This window comes from Bufo gargarizans, chromosome 5 (assembly GCF_014858855.1).
Source record: "Bufo gargarizans isolate SCDJY-AF-19 chromosome 5, ASM1485885v1, whole genome shotgun sequence".
Classification (NCBI taxonomy): domain Eukaryota; kingdom Metazoa; phylum Chordata; class Amphibia; order Anura; family Bufonidae; genus Bufo; species Bufo gargarizans.
In genome coordinates this window covers 77,702,351-77,722,524 of record NC_058084.1, presented here as the reverse complement: position 1 = coordinate 77,722,524, position 20,174 = coordinate 77,702,351, and the positions used below count along the sequence as shown (strand labels likewise).

General features: G+C 44.8%; 1 protein-coding gene across 2 annotated transcripts in view; it reads right to left on the bottom strand.

The window, feature by feature from the left end:
* RIPK2 (receptor interacting serine/threonine kinase 2) overlaps positions 1 to 1,773 on the bottom strand; it is a 91,568-nt gene extending 89,795 nt beyond the window's left edge. Inside the window, exons 1-2 of one of the 2 annotated variants that reach the window (XM_044294829.1) lie at positions 1,663 to 1,773; positions 1,119 to 1,546 (exon numbers count right to left, since the gene is read on the bottom strand). In XM_044294829.1, the coding sequence (XP_044150764.1) occupies positions 1,119 to 1,372 (254 nt within the window). In that variant the 5' untranslated portion in view covers positions 1,373 to 1,546; positions 1,663 to 1,773. The remainder of the gene's footprint in view (positions 1 to 1,118; positions 1,547 to 1,662) is intronic. The other variant, XM_044294830.1, reaches the window with a different exon arrangement.
* Positions 1,774 to 20,174: the final 18,401 nt, after the last annotated feature.

Here is a 20,174-nt window from a genome sequence, read left to right as displayed (position 1 = left end):
CTACTTGAACTTGTGATGTTCTGATCGCTGGTATAATACATTGCAATACCTCTATATGGCAATGTAATATAGGATCACACTGACAGTTTGCCTTTTAGACCCTACCTTGGGGAGGGTATAAATTGTTTTCCGTAGATAGAAGATCTGGAGGCCATTATTAGGCTTCTGGGCGTGGGGGGCCACTGAGGGAGCTCTCTCCATCTGTCAATCACGTAGATGCAGCAGTCACTATTAACTATGGAATCTAAGAAGCTAAATACCTACGACAGCAAGGCTTTCATAGAAATGAGTAGAGAAAAGGACTTCCTGACCACATGGCAGATGCTCTAGGATACAGTGAGCAGTGATGGCCAAATGCAGTCACCGGGAGCAGGCAGTTTTGAGAACAGCCGCTGGGGGCCTTCATCGGGCTGTTCTCGGAACTGCCTGCTCCCGGTGACTGCATTTGTTTCTGACGACTCGCGGCACAGGCACAGGTAAGAGTTAAGATGGCAGCTCGCATGTGTTCGCTGGTGAACACTGCGAACTGGCCATCACTGAGTCTCATTGGGGGGGGGAGACAAAAGGGGGAGGGAGACAAAAAATTATCTGGACTGTCTCTTCAACAAATTTTGACTTTTAGACTACATTTACACAACTGTATGTATTTTGCAGATCTGCAAAATATGGATGACATCCATTTGACGTCTGTGTTGTATCCGTTTTTATTTTGCGGACCCGTTGATTTCAATGGGTCTGTGATCATTTTGCAGCAAAGTACTATCTTTTTTAGAGTACATTCACATGACAGTATAAATGGATCTGCATCCGTTCCGCAATTTTGCGTAACGGGTGCGAACCCATTCATTTCAATGGATGCTAAAAATATGGAGCATGTCCTATTCTTGTCCGGTTGCGGACAAGAATAGGTATTCTCTATCCAGCGCCAGCCATGTGCGGTCCGCAAAATGCGGAACGCACATGGCCGGTATACGTGTTTTGTGCACCGCAAAACACTTACGGTCGTGTGAATGCACCCTTAATAGTTGAATATTTTGCGGATCCGTGTTTTGCAGACCTCAAAATACATATGGTTGCGTGCATGAGGCCACGAGGAACCGTCTTTGGATGACACTCACCTATCCACTAGATGGCGCTCTTTTGGAAAGAACTTTACAGCAACTCGTGTCCTCCAGTCGGAATGTAAGGCGCTGTACACGGTCCCATAGGCTCCCTTGTTGATAAATTGGAGGTCGACAAGCTTGTGATATGGTATGACTTGTAAGTTGCTGCTGATACATTCAGTCCGTGTGTGGAAGCTCTCCTCATGGCAAAGTGGACTTGGAGAGTCAAGCTCCTGAGTGCTGCTGGTGCTACTGGTGCTGCTATTCATCTTCCTGGAAATCAGTACGTCCCCCGGCCAGAGTCCACTGTCAGGGAAGTGCAGCTCTCACGTACAGACAAACTCTTCTTCCCGGAAGAGCTATTGAGGCCCGTAGTCCCCTCCCTCTGCAGTCCTCACACAACACAGTACTCAGAGGCGAAAGTGAAAGAAAAACAGCAGTTCCTGTTGTGGGAAAAAAAAAAAAAACGACTGATGAAAGACAATGAAGAGAAGATATTACCTCAGACCCCATGTATGCTGACTATTGCTGGCCAGCTGGCGGAGAGCAGAGGGTTAACCTTGTAGCACCTAGACTGGAGTGGTCAAGGTTTGGAGAGGAGACGGTTTTCATTCCCATCTGATGTCACAGCTGAAGGAAATGGCCGGTAATCCCCCAGCCAATATTTCCTGATCTCTACATCTTCAGCCTAGAATGAAAGTATGGGAAATTCCCAGATTGTGCAAAACCTCAACGTATTTAGTTATTTTCTCCTGGTCTAAGATACAGTGATCACATGACACCATATACATTCTATCTACAGTATATCATTATCTGTCTATTATCTATCTATCATGTATTATCTACCTATTATACAGTGATCACATGACACCATATACATTCTATCTACAGTATATCATTATCTATCTATCATGTATTATCTACCTATTATACAGTGATCACATGACACCATATACATTCTATCTACAGTATATCATTATCTGTCTATCATGTATTATCTACCTATTATCTATATATCTCATATCTATCTGTCTATTTATCTATAATTTATTTAATATCTATCTTTCTATAAATCGGTCTATAAGGCTACATGCACATTAACGTATTTTGTTTCCGTGTCCGTTCCGTTTTTTTTTTTTGCGGACAGGATGCGGACCCATAAATTTCATTGGGTCTGCAAAAAATGCAGACAGCACACCGTGTTCTGTCCACATCCGTATGTCCGTTCCGTAGCCCCGCAAAAAAAAATATAACATGTCCTATTCTTGTCCATTTTAGGCATACGTTTTTTCTTTGTGGACCGCAAAACAAATACGATCATGTGCATGTAGCCTAAATCTCTCTATCTATCACCATATCTATCAGTCTTTCTGTCTATATATCTACAGAATTCTATCTATAAATCTATCTATTATCCTGTTTTTCTATCTATAGAATTCTATCTATCTATCATCATCTCATATCTATCTGTCTATATTATATCTATAATCTATTTATAGAATTCTATCTGTTGTGACATAGTGAAGGGTATGGGAGGACAGATATTTTTCTCCCAGCGTGTGCTGCTGTGCTGATTTGCAGCCAGGTGGGGTCAAACACCGGACTGGATTTTAAATGCCGATCTGGGTTTTGACAACACCTATCTGTCCTTAACCCTTTCGCTACCAGCGCCGTACATGTACGGCGCTCGTAGCGCTGTGCAAGCATGACGCCCGTTTGCGCGTGCAGCAGGCGTCATGGCCAGCAATGCTGTTTCAAACAGAAGAGACCTGCGGCTAATTACTGCAACCGGCAATAATGCCGATCGCAGTAATTAAATGCTTTAGATGCCGTGATCAAGTGAGATCACGGCACCTAAAAGCGCAAAAACTCGGAAGCTTGCACTTCCGGAGTTCCTACCTATGCCCCGTGTGTCCAATCTGGGCATAGATAGTTGCACTGAATACTGGTAGCTTTACTGAAAAAGCTAGCAGTATTAATACTGCAATTCTTATTTTAGCCACCAGATGGCAGGCCAGGATAAGAAATGAGCAAAACACGCTAATAATAAATTCCAGATAAACGAAAAAAAATAAAAATAAAATGTAATAAGCTCATATAGGAGGCACATAATGATCACCCAAAAATATATAAAAGTTTAAATCACCCCCCTTTCCGTATAATTAAAAAATAAATACCTAAATAACAATAAATGTAAACATACGGCGAATGGCATAACGGAAATAAGGGTCAAAATGGACAATTTGCAATTTTTTCATTGCTTCTCTTAACCCCAAAAAATACTGTAATAAAATGTGATAAAAAATTCACGCATACTCCGAAATGGTATCAATTAAAAGTACAGATTGTTCTGCAATAAATGAGCCCCTAAACACCTCAGTAGACACAAGTATAAAAAAGTTATGGGGGTCAGAATATGGCGATATAAAAAAAAAAAAATTCTCAAAGTTTACATTTATTTTTACACTATTTTGACATAAAGAACCTATACATATGGGGTATCGTTGTAATCATATTGACCCAGAGAATGAAGGGCATGGGTCAGTTTTGCTGTAAACAAAACGTTGTGGGAACAAAACCCGTAAAACTGTGGAGGGATTGCGTTTGTTTTCCAATTTCACCCCAATTTTTGTACCGCTTTCCACAACATTTTATGCCATAATTAATGCTGGCATTAGAAAGTACAACTTGTCCCGCAAAAAATAAGCCCTCATACAGCTATGTGACCGGAAAAATATAAAAGTTATGGCTCACGGAAAATAGGGAAGAAAAATGAAACCGCAAAAACGAAAAAACCTACGGTATCCAAAGGGTTACGAGACAGCTGGGCTCAGCAGCAAAGTGTGTCTCTGTTTTGGGATCTGAGGCATGGTGCTGTGCTAGAGGGCTGAGAGCCGCACGCTGGGGAAACAGACCCCCCCCCCCCCCCCCCCTAAAGCCTGTTGTGGATTGCTTTACAATTGATGTAATCTCTAATTTCATAGTTCCTCCCGTCCACTGGATTCTCAAATGTTTTTATGGTTTTCATACGGCCACAGAAGGACTGCACCTCCTGTGGCCGTATGAAAACCACAAAAACATTTGAGAATCCAGTGGACGGGAGGAACTATGAAATTAGAGATTGCATCAATTGTAAAACAAAAGGAGTAGTGTACTTTATCAAATGTGACTGTCCCAAATTGTACGTGGGGAAAACCACTCAGGAATTAAGACGACGAATCTCCTGACACCTGAGCAGTATCAATACAGGAGAAGACACGAGTCTAGCCAGACACATGAGAGAAAAACACCAGGGGAAAAGTAGGGACATCACATTTTGGGGAGTGACAAAGATAAAATCAGGCCCACGGAAGGGTGACATAGATAGGAAATTACAGCAGGAGGAGATGAAGTGGATATACCTGTTGAATAGTCTGTCACCAAGAGGCCTTAAAGAGGACCTTTCACTAGTTTAAAAACTAACTAGATCAGTGGGCAGAGCGGCGCCCAGGGGTCCCCCTGCACTTACTAGTATGCCTGGGCGCCGCTCCGTTCGCCCGGTATAGGCTCCGAAGTCTGCAGCTCCCTCTGTTGTACTGGGCGGAGTTTTTGTATTAGGGTTGTCCCTTGCTGCAGCGCTGGGAGTCCCAGGCGATGAGCTGTGCTCTACGATTGGCCAGCGCTGCAGCAAGGGACAACCCTAATACAAAAACTCCGCCCAGTACAACAGAGGGAGCTGCAGACTCCGGAGCCTATACCGGGCAAACGGAGCGGCGCCCAGACATACTAGTAAGTGCAGGGGGACCCCTGGGCGCCTCTCTGCCCACTAATATAGGTAGTTTTTAGTTTTTAAACTAGTGAAAGGTCCTCTTTAATGAAGGGTTCTCATTTTCGTCCTTCCTGTAGCCAGTGCCCCCTCCTATTTGAGAACAATAAAAAGGAAATATTTAGTATAATTGCAAAGAAGGAAACAACAAGAAGACATATTGTAAACAGAGTCACTGCTTGGTAAAAAACTAAATTGGGTAATGAGACAATTTCTGAGGCATAGAAATCACTATGAGGAAATACTTACCCGGGGCTAGAAAATAATGCCTAGTGATATTAGGTATGCATAGAATGCTAATTACAACAATGAAAATGCAAGCAAAGGCATCGTAGGTAGAAATCCTCTTGCACTCCTGCAATTATATAGGGGAAGACATCTAGCCTAGGGACATATAGCCAGACATATACGTCATCAACTTAAGGCCTCATGCACACGTTTATTTTCACGGTCCGCAAAAACGGGGTCCGTAGGGCCGTGATCCGTGACAGTTTTTTCGTCCGTGGGTCTTCCTTGATTTTTGGAGGATCCACGGACATGAAAAAAAAAAGTCGTTTTGGTGTCCGCCTGGCTGTGCGGAGCCAAACGGATCCGTCCTGAATTACAATGCAAGTCAATGGGGACGGATCCGTTTGACGTTGACACAATATGGTGCCATTTCGAACGGATCCGTCCCCATTGACTTTCAATGTAAAGTCTGGAGTTCTTTTATACCATCTGTAAGAGAATGTCTGGAGTGGTAGTGGATGGAAGATACGTACCATCGGGGGTCGTGGCCCTGGTGGAGTAAGAGCAGGGTGGACGGGTTTCAGTTGTTGGTGTCAGTCTACACTGATCCTGGCAGGTTGGTTATCTCTGGCCTTAGTTGGGTAGGGAAGGAGTTAATCCTTCACTATGCTTGCTGGGTGTGGTCTGCCTGCTACACCCAGGGCTGTGAATATAGGTTTGATGCTCACTGACTGTGGGGCGGATGAAGCGTGGTCTCCTGTCTCACTGCAGGAAGCTGTATGGGAGGCTGACCGCTCGGTCGGGCTGAGCGCTGTAGTCCGCTCGTCTAACAAGGACTGCCCAATTGCTGCAGGCTCAGCGAAGGACCAAGAGAAGGGATCCTGTGGCCGGAGCCAATCCCTTGTCCAGGCCGACACGTGGCCTGTCTAACTTGCACGAACTTGGACAAACCCACCCCATGACAAGGTGTAGTACTGACCACGGATGTGAGAGACTGTGTGAACAGGCACCAAGACGCCTGCAGTGTTTGGGGATCCTTTGTGGGAGGTGGGGTTTATGGACATTGCTGTTGTGTGAATTGCACAGTTTTGATGTGATGCACTGGAGTGAATAAAAGAGCACGGTTTGGACACAAAGCCTGTCTCCTGAGCCTCCATACTGCCACCGCTACCATCTGCCTACCAGAGCAAACCCCCACACATCGGATTGGAGTTTTCTCCAATCCGATGGTATATTTTAACTTGAAGCGTCCCCATCACCATGGGAACGCCTCTATGTTAGAATATACTGTCGGATATGAGCTACATCGTGAAACTCAGATCCGACAGTATATTCTAACACAGAGGCGTTCTCATGGTGATGGGGACGCTTCAGGTTAGAATATACTACAAACTGTGTACATGACTGCCCCCTGCTGCCTGGCAGCACCCGATCTCTTACAGGGGGCCGTGATCAGCACAATTAACCCCTCAGGTGCCGCACCTGAAGGGGTTAATTGTACTATCCTATCCCCCTGTAAGAGATCAGGGCTGCCAGGCAGCAGGGGGCAGACCCCCCTCCCCAGTTTGAATATCATTGGTGGCCAGTGCGCCCCCCCCCTTCCTCCCTCTATTGTAATAAATCGTTGGTGGCACAGTGTGCGTCCCCCATCGCCCCCCCCCTCCCTCTATAGCAGTAACAACATTGGTGGCCAGTGTGGGGCCTCCCATCTCCCCCCCGATCATTGGTGGCAGCGTAGTTCCGATCAGAGTCCTAGTTTAATCGCTGGGGCTCCGATCGGTAACCATGGCAACCAGGAAGCTACTGCAGCCATGGTTGCCATGGTTACTTAGCAATAGTACAATAGTAGAAGATTCATACTTACCTGCGAGCTGCGATGTCTGTGTCCGGCCGGGAGCTCCTCCTACTGGTAAGTGACAGTTCATTTAGCAATGCGCCGCACAGACCTGTCACTTACCAGTAGGTGGAGCTCCCGGTCGGACACGAACATCGCAGCAGCAAGCAGGTAACTATGAATCTTCTACTATTGTACTATTGCTAAGTAACCATGGCAACCAGGACTGCAGTAGCGTCCTGGTTAATCGCTGGGGCTCCGATCGGTAACCATGGCAACCAGGACGCTACTGCAGTCCTGGTTGCCATGGTTACTTAGCAATAGTACAATAGTAGAAGATTCATAGTTACCTGCTTGCTGCTGCGATTTTCGTGTCGAAGGGAGGGAGGGGGGGGGGGCGATGGGGGCGCACACTGTGCCACCAACGATTTATTACAATAGAGGGAGGGAGGGGGGGGCCGCACTGGCCACCAATGATATTCAAACTGGAGAGGGGGGGATATTCAAACTGAGATCGGGTGCTGCCAGGCAGCAGGGGGCAGTCATGTACACAGTTTGTAGTATAGTCTAACCTGAAGCGTCCCCATCACCATGGGAACGCCTCTGTGTTAGAATACACTGTCGGATCGGAGTTTCACGATGTAGCTCATATCCGACAGTATATTCTAACATAGAGGCGTTCCCATGGTGATGGGGACGCTTCAAGTTAAAATATACCATCGGATTGGAGAAAACTCTAATCCGATGGTATAAAAGAACTCCAGACTTTACATTGAAAGTCAATGGGGACGGATCCGTTCGAAATGGCACCATATCATGATGAATATTTGATTATTGGGGGTCTGATTCCAGACACCCCTGCTGATCAGCTGTTTAAGGGTCCATTCACACGTCCGCAAAATGGATCCGCATCCGTTCCGCAATTTTGCGGAACGGGTGCAGACCCATTAATTTTCAATGGGGCCGGAATGTGCTGTCCGCATCTACATTTGCGGATCCGCACTTCCGCATCCGTGCTTCTGTTTCCGCAAAAAAATAGAACATGTCCTATTCTTGTCCGCAATTGCGGACAAGAACAGGCATATTCTATTAGTGTCGGCAATGTGCGGTCCGCAAAATGCAGAACGCACATTGCCGCTTTCCGTGTTTTGCGGATCCGTGGCTCTGTGTATCCGAAAGAAGGACCTCAGTTAGGAAAGAAGACTAATGAATCTTTGATGCATGTGTCTTTACAGAGGAAGAGGTTCTAAGTCAACTGTCTAAAATTAATACAAATAAGTCACAGGGGCCTGATGGGATACACCCAAAGCTATTAAAAGAGCTCAGCGGTGAACTAGCAAAACCATTAACAGATTTATTTAACCAATCACTGGCAACAGGAGTCATCCCAGAAGATTGGAAATTAGCAAATGTTGTGCCCATTCACAAGAAAGGTAGTAGGGAGGAATCGGGCAACTATAGGCCAGTAAGCCTGACATCAACAGTGGGGAAATTAATGGAAACCATACTTAAGGAGAAGATTGTGGAACATCTAAAATCCCATGGATTGAAAGATGAAAAACAGCATGGGTTTACTTCAGGGAGATCATGTCAAACTAATCTTATTGATTTTTTTGATTGGGTGACTAAAATAATAGATGGAGGAGGTGCAGTAGACATCGCTTATCTAGACTTTAGTAAGGCTTTTGATACTGTCCCACATAGGCTTATCAATAAAGTGCAGTCTTTGGGCTTGGACTCCCATATTGTTGAATGGATTAGGCAGTGGCTGAGGGACAGGCAACAGAGGGTTGTAGTCAATGGAGTATATTCAGACTAAGGTCTTGTTACCAGTGGGGTACCTCAGGGATCTGTTCTGGGACCCATATTGTTTAATATCTTTATCAGCGAAACTGCAGAAGGCCTCAATGGTAAGGTGTGTCTTTTTGCTGATGACACAAAGATTTGTAACAGGGTTGATGTTCCTGGAGGGATACACCAAATGGAAAAGGTCTTAGGAAAACTAGAGGAATGGTGAAAAATCTGGCAACTAAAATTTAATGTTGATGAGTGCAAGATAATGCACCTGGGACGTGAAAACCCAAGAGCAGAATATAAAATCAGTGACACAGTCCTAACCTCAGTATCTGAGGAAAGGGATTTAGGGATCATTATTTCAGAAGACTTAAAGGTAGGCAGACAATGTCATAGAGCAGTAGGAAATGCTAGCAGAATGCTTGGGTGTATAGGGAGAGGAATTACCAGTAGAAAGAGGGAGCGCTCATGCCGCTCTGCAGAGCACTAGTGAGACCTCATTTGGAGTATTGTGCTCAGTACTGGAGACCATATCTCCAGAAGGATATTGATACTTTGGAGAGAGTTCAGAGAAGAGCTACTAAACTGGTACATGGATTGCAGGATAAAACTTACCAGGAAAGATTAAAGGACTTTAACATGTATAGCTTGGAAGAAAGACGAGACAGAGGGGATATGATAGAAACTTTTAAATACATAAAGGGAATCAACAAGGTAAAAGAGGAGAGAATATTTAAAAAACTGCTACAAGAGGACATAGTTTTAGATTAGAGGGGCAAAGGTTTAAAAGTAATATTAGGAAGTATTACTTTACTGAGAGAGTAGTGGATGCATGGAATAGCCTTCCTGCAGAAGTGGTAGCTGCAAATACAGTGGAGGAGTTTAAGCATGCATGCATGGGATAGGCATAAGGCCATCCTTCATATTAGATAGGGCCAGGGGCTATCCATAGTATTTAGTATATTGGGCAGACTAGATGGGCCAAATGGTTCTTTTCTGCCGACACATTCTATGTTTTTATGTTTCCATGTTCCTATCTTTTTGTGGAACGGGCGGATCGCAGACCCATTAAAGTGAATGGGTCCGCGATCCGCTACGGCTGCACCACGGTTCGGTGTTCGTGTATTGCGGCCTGCAATTTGCGTGCCGCAGCACGGCCAAGGGGCGCACACGTTTGTGTGCACAAGGCCTTAATGGCAGGTTCTCCCAGGCTTCTATTTTCTTAGTGATATATTGCATGGTGAAAATGACATTAAGTTGGTACAATTTTGCAACCTCCCTGTGCATATTAATCCCTAAATATTTAAACTGCTCTACTACTTGGACTTTGGATTGCTGTGAGATTTGAACTGGATCAAAATCATCGATAAGCAAAGACTCGACTTGGTCCAGTTCACCCGGAGACCCGAGAAACTACCAAATTTGTCTACAGTGTCTTAGAGTACAGCTAAGGAATTCCCTGCATTCGCTAAGTACACCAACATATCATCTGCATATAAAGAAAGTTTCTCCATGATGCCAGCCACTTCCCAGCCTTCTATATGTGAGTTTGAAGAAATTCATATGGATAAGGACTTCATTATCAATGCAAACAGCAAGGGGAAGAGGGGGCAGCCTTGCCTGGTGCCCCTTCCCAGAGGGAAGAAGTCTGAAACAAACCCATTTATTTTGACCCTCGCTATGGGAGACCTATAGAGCAACTGTAACCAGTGTAGAAAATTCCTAGGAAAACCCATCCATTCAAGCGTCGCCCACATAAACTCCCATTCCACTAAGTCGAAAGCTTTCTCATTATCTAATGAGGCCAGGACCCTCATATCCCAATTATCGTGACAAACCTGTAGATTAGTGTAAAAACATCTCAAGTTTATATCAGTAGTTTTCCCCGGCATGAAACCCAACTGGTCTACCACTACTAAGGAAAGGATAACCTCCCTCAGTCGCATCGCCAGTATTTTTGCAAGAATCTTAACATCAAGATTCACGAGTGAGATAGGTTGATAGAAGCTACATTGGTCCGGAGGTCTTCACCACAATTATCGCCTCTGAAAAAGAAGGAGGTAGGGAGCCTTGCTCTAACGCATAATCAAAAAGCTTCCGAAGTCTCGTTCTGTGCTCTTTAGAGAATAACTTGTACAATTCAGCCGGAAAGCCATCTGGTCCCGGAGCCTTCCTCGCTGCTATGTATCCAATAGCGAGTTCGATCTCAGAGCCCGTGATGTGTGATGCCAAGGCCCCCTTATCTTCGGATGCAAGTGTAGAAAGTTTAATCCCAGCCGAAAAAATCCCAGCCAAATTACAGTACAAATTACGACACACAATACACCTTGGTCAGTCATAACTCCAGCAACCACTGTTTGGGGGGCCTCTGAGCGGGCCAAGGATGCTAAAGCCCTACCATTCTTATCCCCGTCTGAAAAAACTGCTTGCCTGTGAGCCAGGAGTTTCTTTTGAGTTTAGTCAGTAAGATGTAGTCAGAATAGGTGTTGTGCTTCAAGCCAATCACTCTGCTTCTCACTACTCGGGTCCTTTGAAAACTCTTGCTTCCTGTACAACAGCACTGTCTCTAACTTAGTCCGTTTTATGCATAATTCCTTCCTATATGATGCTATCACATAGATTAACACCCCCCTCATCACTGACTTAACCTGTTGGGGACACATGACGTACCGGACGTGTCGCGCGGTGATCGGAACAGAGTGCCTTCTGAAATCATTCAGCAGGTACTCTGTTACAATGTCAAGGGGGGTCCTGTGACCCCCCCCGTATCGGCGATCGCGGAAAACTGCAGGTCAATTCAGACCTGCGGTTTGCTGCGTTTCCGGGCTATTCGGGTCTCTAGTGACCCGATAACCTGGAATAGGATGGTGATCGGTGGTGTGATAATACACCTCCAATCACCATCCTGCGATCCTGAGAGGTGACATCACCTCTCAGGATCGCTTGCTATTGGCTGCGCGGGCGGGGGTTAACTCCCCCCAGCTCTCCTCTCCTCCATTCTGTGTCTGGGAGCAAGGAGAGAGAGCAGCCTGCGTCAGATCTGACCCAGCACCCCCATCTCTGCCCAGCATCTGACACTAAAAGGTACTTTAGGGACAGGTTAGGGAAAGGTTAAGTAAGGCAGGGATATTCAGGGAAAGTTTAGGGAAAAAAAGTTTCACTGTTGCATCACCCTGATCGGGTGTCTGGGGTACACAGCACAGCTGTTTGACCCTACACCCCCCAGGGGTGCTGCAGCTTACTAACCCCCACCATACCGCCCCACACAAATTATTATTTTTTGCTTACGCTGACTGTGGCCGGCACTCTTAGTGTCCGGCCACTGTTAGCGCATCGCCCACCCTACCACCACTGATCAGCTTCGGATGGCTGATCAGCGAGTTTGAATCACTAAATAAAGTTTTCCACGCATGCACACACACACTCCCCTATGGCCCGCCAGATGTTCTCAGCCGAGGAGGTATTTTTTTGTCACCTTACATTACAAAAAGTGTAATAGCAAGAAATCAAAAAGTCATATGCCCCCCAAAATAGTACCAATAAAACCGTCCTCTCATCCCACAAAAAATGAGCCCCTACCTAAGACAATTGGCTAAAAACAAAAAAAAACTGACTCTTAGACTATGGAGATACTAAATGTTTATTTTTATTTTTTTAAAAGGATAATATAGTGTAAAACCTAAATAAATTTAGAAAAGGTAGGCATATTAGGTATTGCCGCGTCCATAAGAATCTGCTCTATAAAAATAGCCTATGACCTAACCCCTCAGATGAACACAGTCAAAAAAATAAAATTAAAACGGTGCCAAAACAGCTATTTTTTGGCAAATTTTCCATTTTAATCCATTTTTCCAGTAACAAAGCAACGGTTAACAGCAAAACAAAACTTAATATTTATTACCCTGATTCTGCAGTTTAAAGAAACACTCCATATGTGGTTGTAAACTGCTGTATGACCAAACGGCAGGGCGCAGAAGGAAAGGAACGCCATATGGTTTCTGGAAGGCAGCTTTTCTTTGGGGCACCATGTCCCATTTGAAGAACCCCTGATGCACCCCTAGAGTAGAAACTCCATAAAAGTTCCCCCATCTAAGAAACTAAACCCTCAACAGTTTATGGCAAATGGAGATTAAATTTCAGAATTTCTATTTTTGGTAACCTTGCTTAACAAAAATGTTCTATAGAGCTACCAAAAATCATATGTACCCTAAAAATAGTCCCAACAAAACTGCCACCTTATCCTGTAGTTTCCAAAATGGGGTCACTTTTATGGAGTTTCTACTCTAGGGGTGCATCAGGGGGCTTCAAATGGGACATGGTGTAAATAAACGAGTCCAGCAAAATCTGCCTTCCAAAAACCACACAGCGCTCCTTTCCCTCTACGCCCTATCGTGTGCCCGTACAGTAGTTTACGACCCCATATGGGGTGTTTCTGTAAACTACAGAATCAGGGCAATAAATTTCTAGTTTTGTTTGGCTGTTAACCTTTGCTTTGTTACTGGAAAAAATTGACTAAAATGGAACCTTTGCACAAAGATTTTAATTCTTAAATTTCATCTCCATTTGCCAATAACTCTTGTGGAACACCTAAAGGGTTAACAAAGTTTGTAAAAATCAGTTTTGAATACCTTGAGGGGTGTAGTTTGTAGAATGGGGTCATTTTTGGGTGGTTTCTATTATGTAAGCCTCACAAGTGGGCTTCTCTGCCTTTTTGTAGCTGCTGGGCCCACAACTGTGGATCCCATTTTTCTTTTAACAGATTGTTTTGTATAATTATTACTTTGATCTTCATATATTTTTTTATCTTTCCCCAGCCTTTATTTGCGGGACATTGAGCCACTCATCTCTTGATTCATCTTGAACGGACCTTTTTTCTGGCATATCTTGACCCTTTATGATGCAACCTAAAACGTGGCATCTTTCGATCTATTAAGATGCAGTGAGGATTCATGCATTTGCATTTCATCCCTCTCCATCAGACTTCATGCAAACCACAAAAAATTTTCATGCACAATTTATTGTTCTAATCAACTATGATTTTCTTTATAGGAATCTGTTTTTCCCTTCTATTATTCTCCCTTGCACTTCGTGCATCATTAGTCACTTCCTATTCCTTTTTTGTCACTTATCCACTCATATTTTGAGTGGTATATTCAGATTCACTTTCCCCCTCCCCCCCCACCTTTTTTCTTTGATATTTAATTTCTCACTATATTCATGAATTTGTATTTAATTATATATATTTATTTGCATTTATGTATATAGAGATATATATATATATATATATATATATATATATATATATATATATATATATATATATATAATTTTTTTTTTTTTTTTTTTTTTTTTTTTTCATACGAACACTTTTATTACATTTCAATCATGTTTCTAACCATTATTATGGTCTTAATCACAATCATTCATTTTGATTCACATAGTCTTTAATCATGTTTTTTTTGGTTTGCGCATTAGATTACTGATATATAATATACTTGTATGTATTTATACATCTATGTATTTACTATATGTATTCTATTTTTTATTATGTATTTTTCATCTATTATTTTTTATAATGATTCTGTGTATGGTTTGCTTCAATATAATATATGCCGCGCCGCTACATATATATGTGGTAACTTAGACTCTACAACTCATCTTGTTTTGATCATGTTTTGTATATTGGCCGTTTGATCTATTGTATGGTTTGCTTTAATATAATATATGCCGCGCTACCATAGATATATGTGATAAATTAGATTTTACGTTCTGGTCATGATTTGTATATTGGCTGCTGTGACTCTCCTCCCCCTGTGTGATGTGTGCGCGCGTCATCCAGCATCGCCTCCGGCGCCTCACGTCTGTGCCTCCTTACGTCGGAGCCGCCCGATCATGTGACTTAGTCACGTGGTGGGGGCGTGCCGACGGGACGCCGGCCGTGGGGTGGACGGACTCGATTCTGCTTTGAATTTTTGCGCGCCTCTACCCATACACACCTGGGGACAAGTGAGTTCCGATCCCCTCATTTGCTGTGGGAATCCTTTTATACCTGATTCACAGTGATGGCGCTACCCCCTGACGAAGGCACGCCAAAACGCGCGTTGGGGTAGCGCCACCCTGGGTCTTTTCCGCACACGGTACCTTTTTTGGTGAGCTCCTGTCCTCTGCTAGTCTTCCGGTTTGCAGCATACTTCCATCTTTATTATTATCTTTTGTCTGCATACCTGGCCCTTATCTATTGAGGGGATATGCGCTGACAGGCGTCTCACCTGGTACCTTACTGCTTTTGCATTTTGCACATGGGTTTGATTATTTATTCTGTATGTGATTCCCATGTCTTACATATACTATGTACCATGCTTTGTGATCCGTGTGCTTTTTCTTCCCACGGTGGCGTTTTTCTTTTTAGTCCTCCGCCCCCTTTTCATCATGTTTATGGCATCGTATTTATCTATCCATTATTCCCATTTATGTCTATTTCTATTTTTAATCATGTCTTAATAAAGCATATATATTTTTTGGTATTATGAGCTCCCATTTGTTTGTTTTCGCTATGCTTATATCTAATTAAACTCACTTCTCAGCGCAATATTAAAGTGTACAGCCCCCCATACTGCATGCTGTACAAAAGGCATTAGTGTACATTTTGATCAAAAGGCATAAGCCCACTCACCACGCCAAGGTTGCCTCTTTGAGTGGGACTTATTCTGACAAAAAGGTGCAGCACAATGCGGTGACAAAGCGACACTGCCTTAGTAGGCGGCAGGACCCAGGAGTCAAACAGCAACCCTGCTGTCTGACAATGCCACCCATGGCACTGGGTCCCACCAACCCACCAGCACAGCACCACAAAAACAAAGGCCACCACGCAGTACTGCACCACATGAACAGTTGTACACAACATGTCCATTGCTATCAGGAACTGCAGGTCAATTACCACTTATATGCAGAGTTCTGCGACATTAAAACCACTTATCCCATTCAAACAGTTTTAGATCAACAATGTAATAAAGTCTTCGAAATTAGGGAAATCCCCTTGCCCATATGGCCTAGCTAATGTCTATTTTTTTTTTTAAATGCCCATACAAGAATCAAGAATTCCCAACTGAAATGCTGTCTGCTCTAATAAAAATTTCTCTTACCTGGTAAAAATGTTTTAACTTTGAAGAATTTCTAAATTACTGTTCAACACTAACGTCAAATTATATGTCAAAATGATTGCAACTAGATTGCTCAACCCTTTACCTTGTCCACTCCGACCAAGTGGGTTTCATGAAGGGAAAACAGGCACAGATGGAACCGACAGATTCTTTAATCTGAGTCCACTGGGGCTTTCTAAAATCAGTTTTAACCAAATTTGGATTTAATGGTTTTATCACCATGGCCCTAAAGTCAAACCCATCTGATAGAGTTTATTAAAGATGAACGAATTTTTCAAAAATACAGTTCGGTCGGTTCGACGAATTTTCAGAACAGATTCGATTCAATCCAAATTTATTTGTGGCAAATAGCATTAAAAAACAGCTATTTTATGGCTGCAGAGAGCCTGTATAGTGGTGTAGAACACTGTGCCTCGCAGTAACACGCATAGGAAGACTGCTGTGCTAGTGAAACAATACTTTGAGTCAGTATGACAAGCAGATGACAGGCGTCGCTCTTAGAATCACTGCACACTTCACTTATTTGGGCAGTTATGGGGCCAAAACTGACCAAATAACTTGTGTGAACTCAGCCTTACAAGTGGATGTTTGCGTCAAGAAGAAGAGCATTCCTTTTACACCGTTGTCAGCTGATTCTACATAGATGTCTTCAGAACCTGTTCTATTAAACACTCAAACAAGTAGAGTCCCCCCATCAGAGTGGAGAGGGTATCAGCAGTAAGTTTGTGTTGACATCACTGATTATTTTGCCCTTCCTCTGATCCATCAGAACAATAAATGGATCCTGTCTGTTGAGCATCCGCCTTCACTCGGTCAGCATTTGGTCAGTAATCCATCAATATTGCTAAAGCCCCAAAAAAACAGGAGTGGATCCAAAACAGAAATGACACGTGAATATTTGCATGTCTTCTATGTGTCACGGTAGGTAAGATAAGGGAAGGAAATAGAACATGGCAAAGCAAACAAAACAACTGACTAGGCCCCAAATGCTAGGGAACAAAGGGGTCACCTCCTACCAATCCCTAAATCACTTTCCCTAAACTGCTATGCCCATGTGCATATCTCAATGGTAGATATGCACATGCCCACCTACCAAATACTATAACACACAGAACCAAACCCTCAGCTGTAGGGAAGGGGGAAATAGACACCCAGCTCCTTCAACAACCGAAGGAGCTAGCGTCAGCCTAGAGGCCTAGTAAAAACAGACACAAAAGGGAAAAGGACTTATCTAGAGAAGTGTTGGAGCAGACGATTCACCAAACTTCCAGAGCTCACACAAGGCAAAACTATAACCCGCAAAGGCTATAGGGAGAGGGAGGAATAAATAGCCTCGCCAATTACCTAAAAAACAACACCTGGGAGGAGGTGGGATTCTGTTCAAACCCACAACAAAACAAACTGTTAGATCGAGTCACATGCAGCAACTCTGACAAATCTCCTCAGAACATCTACAGGGCGGGGCGTGACACCAAGTTTTGTACCCATTCCTACTTTTGGCTACCAAATCATAAGCCAATTCTGGTGCAAAATAGGGACCATGTCATACAGGCCTTACAGCTGCTACATAGACAGGATCCAAAGAAGGGTCAAATAAATGATGATGTCAACCAGGTCAAAAAGGCAAAATAGTGGCCGAGTCATCGAGTGGGGAGGGTGGGAACCGCATGAGAAATCCAGAGAGTGGAACAATGACAGATGGTAAGGTGACAGCAGCATGAGGAGACCACAGAGTGACCCAGTGTCATAGTTTTGAGGAGGCAGCAGCATGAGGAGACCACAGAGTGGTGATGTGGCAGCAGCATGAAGAGAACAGAGTGATGATGTGGCAGCAGCATGAGGAGTCCACAGAGTAGTGATGTGGCAGCAGCATAAGGAGACCATAGAGTGGTGAAGTGGCAGCAGCATGAGGAGACCACAAAGTGGCCCAGTGACATAGTGTTGAAGTGGCAGCAGCATGCGGAAACCACAAAATGGCCCAGTGACATAATTTTGAGGTAGCAGCAGCATGAGGAGACCACAGAGTAGTAATGTGCAGCAGCATGAGGAGAACACAGAGTGGTGATGTGGTACCAGCATGAGGAGTCCACAGAGTAGTGATGTGGAAGCAGCATGAGACTACAGAGTGGTGAAGTGGCAGCAGCATGAGGGGACCACAAAGTGGCCCAGTGACATAGTGTTGAAGTGGCAGCAGCATGAGGAAACCACAAAGTGGCCCAGTAACATAGTTTTGAGGTAGCAGCAGCATGAGGAGACCACAGAGTGGGGATGTGGAAGCAGCATGAGCAGACCACAGAGTAGTAATGTGGCAGCAGCATGAGTAGACCACAGAGTGGTGATGTGGTACCAGCATGAGGAGTCCACAGAGTAGTGATGTGGCATCAGCATGAGGAGACCACAGAGTGGCCCAGTGCCATAGTGTTGAGGTAACAGCAGCATGAGGAGACCACAGAGTGGCCCAGTGACAGAGTGGGGAGGTGGGGGGCAATGCCAGTACCAGCTGTAGATGGTGGCTGGCAGTAGGAGCACCTGGCAGCAGGTATGGCAGCATCAGAATAATAGCTGAAGCAGGTAGCCAGAAGAAACAGGTCTTTTTTGTCAAAGTGTTGTTGTTGCACCATGGATGATCTAGTCTAATGCATCGGGCATTGGTGTTTGAAGATCCTCGCTGATCCACACCTGATTCATTTTCACAAAGGTCAGTTTCTCTACATTTTTGGTGGACCGCACTAAACACCCGCTTTGATGTCACACTGCTGGCCGGGCAGGAAAGCTGGTAAGTAGTTTCCTCAGTAGCGGGGTGAAGAAAACTGCTCATCAGGCACACTAGACTTAAGTTGCTGCTTATGGAGCTGGTACTGCTCCTGCCCCCCCAGCAACATGTCAGTGGAACGTGCGCGCAGAGGCCCCCCCGGTCAGACCTGCGTGAGGATGGGCGATGGCGCACATAGGCAGCGGCCAACTGACTACATTGGATGTCTCGATAGTAGTTCAGTTTGTCCTCCCTCTCAGCGGGTGTAAAAAAGGCCCCCATTTTCGACCAGTAGTGAGGGTCTAACATGGTGGAGATCAAGAAGTCATCCCTCTGCCGAATGGTGACAATTCAGCTGTTGCTACGCAAGCAAGTAAGCATGCATCGGGCCATTTGTGCAAGTGACTCGGAGGGACTCCCTGCCTCCATCTCCACTGCATACTGCCACGGTGTGTCTGGGTCCTCTGCCTTGTCTTCCTCATCACCCTGTAGCTCTCTGGCTGGTCCTGCTCCTCCTCTCCTGTCACCTGTGTATAAAAACCACCCATTTCTCTACACATTACTTGTGCTCGAATGTCCTCCTCCTCCTCTAGTTCAGCCCCCACAGGGCTCATATGGCCGCATACGCATACTGTTGTCTCTAGACAATCACTTCGGTGATCGATTGCTGACGGAATGACTGATGAGGAGTAGGAGGAGAAAGAGGAGCAGGAGCAACAGGACCAGCAGACAGATGATGGGAAGGACAGACAGCTCCCTTCAGCTGAGGTGGTGGAGCTGTGACTGCATGAAATTGGGTGCATGCAACTGGGTGATGCAGCAGTTGCTGTGGCAGGCTGGACCACCACCTGGGAGCCACAGTTCTCCTAGGCCACTTTATAGTGACGCTGTATGTGTTGATGCAGGGGACCAACATTGGTACCTTGGCCAAGTTTCACCTTCTGCCCACAAATTCAGCAAATGGCCATCTTCACCTCCTCTGGCGGCTTAACAAAAATTTGCCACAGCGCTGAGTATGGCATTTTCCCCCTGTAACAGATCTCCCTACACCCCAACTGCGTACCTCCATTGATGGATGCTCCCAGTGCCTCCTGAGGACTGCAAGCACTCCACTCGACACGGATACCACCACAGGAACCAGGAACAGGAACAGCTCTTACAACAGCTAGAAGTAATAGCCAGGGGAGTATACACGTATAGCAATCCCCACACACATGAGACGAGGCTCTATGTTGAAAGCAAAATAGGAACACTTTATTGGGGGCTACCCGCCCGTATTTATGCAGGTCCCCATCTGGTGGAAACTCCCCTAGGGGACCAGATGGAAGACTGTGACACAGGACAGATATGCAGCAATTCAGGTTACACAGACACAATACATCCCCACAATGCATCATGGTTTCCTCCTCTCTGCCCTGGAGACACCTGAGGAGCAATTTAATTATCTCTCAGGACAAAGGGAAATCGCCAATACACATGTGGGGACAACAGGACATAA